Raw genomic sequence first — 6572 nt, forward strand, 5'->3', positions numbered from 1 at the left:
CCAGAGGCAACTGTGTCTTTGCAAGCTTTGTGGATGTGGCCTGCCTCTGGGGTTGCCTGTTAGATATTGTAGTAACATTGCATTTGGAGTGTGGCCCTGGCCCTGAGCATGCAAATACTGGCCTCATTTATGAGAGATCTCATTAAACCGTGTAGGTGTGAAGAAGACCTGTGGGGTCACTGACTGATGTTTTAAAAAATGTTTTATAAAAAACTGTGTTAGGGGCCAGCACCATGGCTCACTTGTTTAATCCTCTGCCTGCAGTGCCGGCATCCCATATAGGCACCAGTTTCTAGTCCTGGTTGCTTCTCTTCCAGTCCAACTGTCTGCTGTGGCCCGGGAGGGCAGTGGAGGATGGCCCAGGTGCTTGGGCCCTTGCACCTGCGTGGGAGACCGGGAGGAAACACCTGGCTCCTGGCTTCGGATCGGTGCATTGCCGGCTATAGCAGCCATTTGGGGAGTGAACCAATGGAAGGAAGACCTTTCTCTCTGTTTCTCTTTCACTGTCTATAATTCTACCTCTCAAATTAAAAAAAAAAAAAAAAACTGTGTTAGTCCACTTTCAGTTGCTATAACAAAATACCTAAGGCTGGGAACTTTATAACATAAAGAGGTTTATTTAGCTCAGTTTTGAAAGCTGAAAGTCCAAGATTGGGTAGGTGGCCCACTGGTTCAGCCTCTGGTGAGACCCCTCCCCTCTTGGCTGCATTATATCTCAGTGGGTGGCATCATGACAGGAGAGGGTGTGCTCACATGGCAAGATAGGGAGCCAGAGAGCAGGAAGAGGCCAGACTTGTTCCTTCTTTCTTTATTTTTTTTTTTAATTTATTTTAGCAGCAGAAAAATAGAGTTGTCATCCACTTGTTCACTTCCAAAATGCCTACAGTGGTCTCCAGCCAGGGCCAAAGGAGGAGCCAGGACCTTAATCTACGTTTCCTATATGGTGGCAGGAGCCCAATCACTTGAGCCATTATGGCTGCCTCCCAGGGTCTACATTAGCAGGCAACTGAAGTCAAGGGCCAGAGCTGGGTATTGAACCTGGGCACTCCAGTGTGGGACATGAGCATCTTAACTGGCATCTTAACCCCTGGGCCAGAAGCCTTCCCCAAGTCTTGCTCTTTGTGTAACTCAATCTCATGGAAATAGCCAGGGTCTTCTGGAAACTACATCAACTCCTTACAAGGCCAGTGTCCCCAGTGACCTAACCAACTCCCACAATGCTCCTCCTAAAGGTTCCCCACCACACACACCACACTAGGACTGAGCTTTCAACACATGAACCTCTGGAGGGCAGAACACATCCAGCCCATATTGATAAGAAATGCGTGTCTATAAAATCAGCATGTGTGCAGAGAAAGAGCAGGAGGCTGGGTAGAATGCCAACTGTTGGTGGATGCAAGTGAAGCCTGGGGCAAGGAGGCATTTGCCTGGCAGGCAAGATGCCCGGAACCCAGAGATAAAGGCAGCATAATGACTTCATACTGTGAATTTTTTTCAAGGTATTTGTTGCAAAAGGCTTAATGTTTGGAGACTATTTTAATAAGATCTTTGTCTCTTTCTGTCTCTCTGTCTCTCAAGTAAATAAATTTAAAATTTTTAAAGACTAAAATAATTTCATGGAAAATTATATTTAATTAATTAAAAGGAAAATGAAACTGAGATGTATGAAAAGTACTTCTAAAAGGACTGAAAGAATTTAGGGTACAAGGTAGGCATTTGGTGTAGTGTTGAGATGCCTGCATCTGATACTGGAGTGCTGGGTTTGAGTCTCAGCTCCGTTTGCAATTACAGCTTCCTGCTAAAGCATAACCTGGGAGGCAGGAGATGATTCCTCATGTACTTGGGCCCTTGCCACTCATGTGTTAGAACCGGACTGAGTTCCTGGTTCTTGGCTTCAGCCTGCCCCAGCCCTGGCTGTTGCAGACATTTAGGGAGTAAACCAGGGAATGGAAGATCTTTGTTTCGGTCACTATCTTTCTGTTTCTCTGCCTTAGTAAAATAAATAAAATTTTTTTAAAGTTCAGGGTCAAAAGGATTAGGAATGCTGATCCAGCTTTCCCTAAATACGGGCAGAAATTGCCAGAAATCAAGTCATTTGATCTGGAAAAAAAAAAAATGAAGTCTTTGGAACTAGCCATTGAAAACTCACTTGGGAATAAGAAACGTCATCTCTGCTTCCTGCTTGGTTCGGAGTATTTATGTTTTGATGCACATAATGTTTATGGCAATACCATGAAGTGGGAATCACCTCTGTTCTACAAACCAAAAAATGAAAGATTGCAGAATTCAAGTCCTGGCTGAACCACAGCTCATGAACAGCACAGCTGTGATTAAGCCAAGCCTTCCCCCACCTCTCGCTTCACCACAGAAGACATCACACAGACTTGAGATCCAGATGTTCCTGTATTCCAAGGCCTTTGCGAGTAGCCTCAAAGAAGAAAATGACAAATGGAAACTGTGGATTCAAGGAAAACTGCTGCCAGCTAACAACTGGAGGCCCTGAGGTGTGTTGACCAGAAGCCTCAGGCAGGTCTCTGCCTCGGAGGAGGAGCACACAGGCCTAAGCTTCTCTAAGGACTCAGCAGGGCCAGGGCCATCGGTCTGGCATCCAGCCAGCTCAGTGAGCTCCCCAGTGCAGGATGGTGAGCTGGGTCTGGAGATGCCTCTGGAGGGATGACAACAGTGGCCTCATGTACCTGCCAGCTGCTCACCTGTGGCCTGTGCTCATTCCTCTCCAGTTCCAGAAAGCTTTGATATCGTAGGGCCTGCTGGCAGTGGCTCTGACCTGAGCTGCCCTGTCTTGACACTTGGAGGTGAAATCTTGGAGGAGGTGACTAATGTCTATTACCTGGGACCTAGCACTGTGCTGTGAGCACCAGCTTCAGCTCCTCGCCACAACTTTGGAGCTGATGGGTCAGTTGCTGCTCTTAAGAGGCAAGCATTTGGGGCCAGGCCTAGCACTGATGGACACTCCCAGCAGGCTTGGCAGATTAGGAGCTGTGCACAGCAATGTGTCAGACCTGCGCAGAGCCAGATCGAGAACTATCGTGTCTGGGTCCTCTTTCCTTCTGGTGCAAGTCCCCAGTTTACAGCTGCCCTGGACTTAGCAGTCATTCCATCCAACTTCCGCATTCCAGTAACCTGGCCAGATTCAGCCTGTACATAGCATTGCTACGTAAAGAAAAGACTCTATAAGCGAACAGACAGAATTCTAGATATTTAGGGAAGTGTGTAGGTTTCTAGCTTCTCTTTACAAGCTGAAGACTTGGCATAGTCCTATCTGCTTCAGCTGGCGAGTGGTGGTTCCCTTCTTATGGCCCCGGGCATAGACCAAGTGTCTTCCTTACCACCCACTGGGCCCACAGGTTTTCAAATTGTGTTATCTGACCTGTTTCTCACAGGAGAAGTTGCTGAGCAGTCACACAGTGCTCTTTCCAGATGGAAAGTGAGATGATGAGTGAGCCAAGACGGTGTAGGTGAGAGGTTATCAGAAGTCAGGTAGAAACGACCTTCACAGAGGAATCAAGGAGGCATACAGCTTCATATCAGGCAACATCAGTTGCTCCCTGATAGACAGGTGGGGTCAGGACACGTGGAAATACTGGAGTGCCTCTGTCTACTCCAGTGAGGACTCCTTCCATCAGCAGCTGTGCTGTTGACATGCACAGTAACGCTACTGCAGAAAATGATCTCTGAGTCTCTACTCAAATGTCATCACCGGGCCTTGCTGGTGTTGCTCCTGGATGTCCCTTGTGTCTTTGGAAATGCTAGAACACTCCAGTGTTGAGTACAACAGTGACAAAGGCACGGCAGTCACAGAACACGAACAGCAGATACACGGGCCTGCGGAGCCACAGCACAGCTCTGCTGTCCTCACAAGCTCGGCCAGAGTCTACCACCAACTTGGTGATGCTCTCACTTCAAGTTAGGTGCTTGTCAGTTTCTAGTTGACTCTTGTAATGGAGAGTGACAAGGAGAAGGGGGACTTGTATTTATTGAGCACCTGCTGAATGCATGTGACAGACATGCAGTGAGTTCCTTGTATACAGTATCTTGTGAAAACTCATTAAGGTTGTAGCAGCTATCCCCACTTTAAGATACACAAACGTTTGCTTGACCTTAGTGAAGGTCACAGTCACCCGCAAGTAATAAAACATTAGCACCCACAGCTAACATCACTCACGGGCTTACCATTCTCAGAGGGGTACTTATCAAACCTAGCCTCACCCACTTTAGGTATACATTCAGATCCACAGGGTCAGTGTCACCTCCCTGCCAATGAGATTCTGAAGCCCAGAGCACAGCGTGTTCTCAGCACGTGCCAGCTGGATACACCCTGTGTGCAACCCAGGTGCTGGCTTGGAACACAAGCACAGTCATTAATAGCCTTGAGTACAGAAAGCATCACCTCGGTCTTTCCATGGGGACATTGAGACCCCAACATCTCTGCTCACACATTTCTAGGGTGCCCCTGAAGCAGGTCAGACAGACGCATGCTACACAGCAGTTTATGGGAGCAAAAAACAAAGTCCACATGACTGTAGTTTTGTTAAGTGCAACATGGAATTTTAGGATAGTATGAGAGTAAGGAAGCTTTGTGTGTACTGGCACCATCCTCATATCCCACGTGCCCCTGTATGTGTCCCCATGTAGTTGATTTCTCGTGTGATTCAGGAGATGTTGGCTCAGGCAGGGCCACGTTGGGTGCTGTACTACAAGGGTGGAAAGATTGGTCTCCTCGGGGAGCTGACAGTCATGGCCATGCATAGGGGAGCCTTGGCCAAATCTCCAGGTGCAGTGAAGGCATGAAAGGGGCTTGCTGGCAGGGGGAAGGAGTGGCCAGCAGGATACCTGTCAGCTGTACTCAGTGGCTCAGCAGCCCCAGAGGGCAAAGCTATGGAGGCACCGAGGCCCCTAGCACTGCAGGCACAGCCCAGGTAAAACCATGCACACTGAACAGAGGGAACCAAGAAGATCAGTGGTCATGGCCACAGCCACGGTGCAAGGCCAGTGGGTCAGAGCCAGCCATGAGAACACAAAGGGGAGGCTTGAGTCTAACCCACTTGTTAACCACACATGGCAGACAGCAGCCAAAGACCAGTGATCCACTCCCTGATGACCACACTGCCTCCAGCCCTGCACCCCCATGAAGGCTCCAAGTATTTTGTTTATTGATTTTAAGAAATTATTTTCACACCATTAAAAATTAAAGTAACACATAAAACACAAATAATGAAGTGGGAATATTACCTCTGTAATCCCACCACTTAGAAACAGACCACCCACATTTACTACACATCAGACAGATGGCTGGGAGGAATTTTATGGTATAAGACAAGAGCCAAAAGGCATTACAGCTCATTTCACTGATTCTAGCAAGTTAGTTGTGAGGCCATCTGAGCCAGCAATCCAATTTCTGGGAATTTATCTTGAATGTATTCTCCAAAAATTACAGCACACACACACACACACACACACACACATACATACCATATTGCACACATGTTGCCAGTGATAATAGTTAGATTACACACTTTGAGTCTGGGGACACTGTATCTGTCTCCATTACTTTTGCATTTTCATATTCCATACACAACTTTAAAAAAGCTACAACTGGTTGGATTTTGCTCTTGAATAAAACTACTCATTTATTTTTAAAAGTTAGTGACATGCTCCCCTCTTTTCCCATCCTATAAGAAATTTGCAAATAAGCTTGTTTGCTCAGTTTCTCATTTAAAAAATTTTAGGTTAACATATAAGGAGCTTCTTACTTATTTGCAAATGAATTAATACATGCTTAATTTTTTTCTGTTTTAAGTTCCAGAATAATAAACATGGATAGATACATATAACATAAATACAGCTGCTGCCTTCCTCAGAGAGTCTTCCAGGTCTAAGGGGATCCTGAGACCAAAGTTTGAGAACTGGTGCTATGTACCCTTCTGTGCTAAAATTAACCAAGACGCCTGGGAGAAATGCTAATTCCAGGCATGAAGCAGGGAAGGTACAACATGAGTCAGAATATCTCATTATTCCAGGAAGCAGGCAAATGCTGAAAATTAAAAAGGACTTATCAAAATGACAGGCCAGCTTAGAGATTCTCCCACTGCCAAATCTGGAGTAATTTAAGCCTCGCCATGAACAATGATGTTAATGGATGATAACACTGTACATAGAAGAAAGAATCATTAACTCCTGGTAATAAAGTGTAATACTGAAAGGATGGGGCATATGGGCAGAGGAAAAGGCTCTTTCTTACAGAAAGCCGGGAGCTGATAAATTAGATGAAATAACAGGTGCATTTGCTATTGACTGAAGCAAGGAGCACGCCTGGATACTAAAACCACTGAGTAAAATATTTTGGAGAAGGAAAAAGCCACATAGTCCCAATATTATCCCCTGCAGATGACTGGCTAATTGCCCATGAGGAACAATGCTCTCAGACTTCGCTGGCTCTGCCACAAGAAGGGGAGATGGTTCCACGCTGGAGACGTCTGACTGCGGGCGCCCAGCACAGGGCAGATGTGAAGCCATGGTGCTGAACAAGTGATGATGTGAGTGCAGATTCCCTG

At 46.4% G+C, this 6572-nt stretch overlaps 1 protein-coding gene across 7 annotated transcripts in view; it reads left to right on the forward strand.

Annotated features, from left to right (window-relative positions):
* The window catches only part of ERICH1 (glutamate rich 1), a 92898-nt gene extending 87238 nt beyond the window's left edge, over nucleotides 1–5660 (forward strand). For 5 of the 7 annotated variants that reach the window (XR_011378085.1, XM_051839253.2, XM_051839254.2 and 2 more), the window contains one exon: nucleotides 2025–5660. Coding sequence is in view for 4 of the 7 variants with exons in the window: in XM_051839253.2 (XP_051695213.2) it covers nucleotides 2025–2119 (95 nt within the window). In the remaining 3 variants the exon portion in view is untranslated. The remainder of the gene's footprint in view (nucleotides 1–2024) is intronic. The other 2 variants (XR_011378082.1, XR_011378084.1) reach the window with 1 other exon arrangement.
* The last annotated feature ends 912 nt before the right edge of the window (nucleotides 5661–6572 follow it).

This window comes from Oryctolagus cuniculus, chromosome 8, assembly GCF_964237555.1.
Source record: "Oryctolagus cuniculus chromosome 8, mOryCun1.1, whole genome shotgun sequence".
Classification (NCBI taxonomy): domain Eukaryota; kingdom Metazoa; phylum Chordata; class Mammalia; order Lagomorpha; family Leporidae; genus Oryctolagus; species Oryctolagus cuniculus.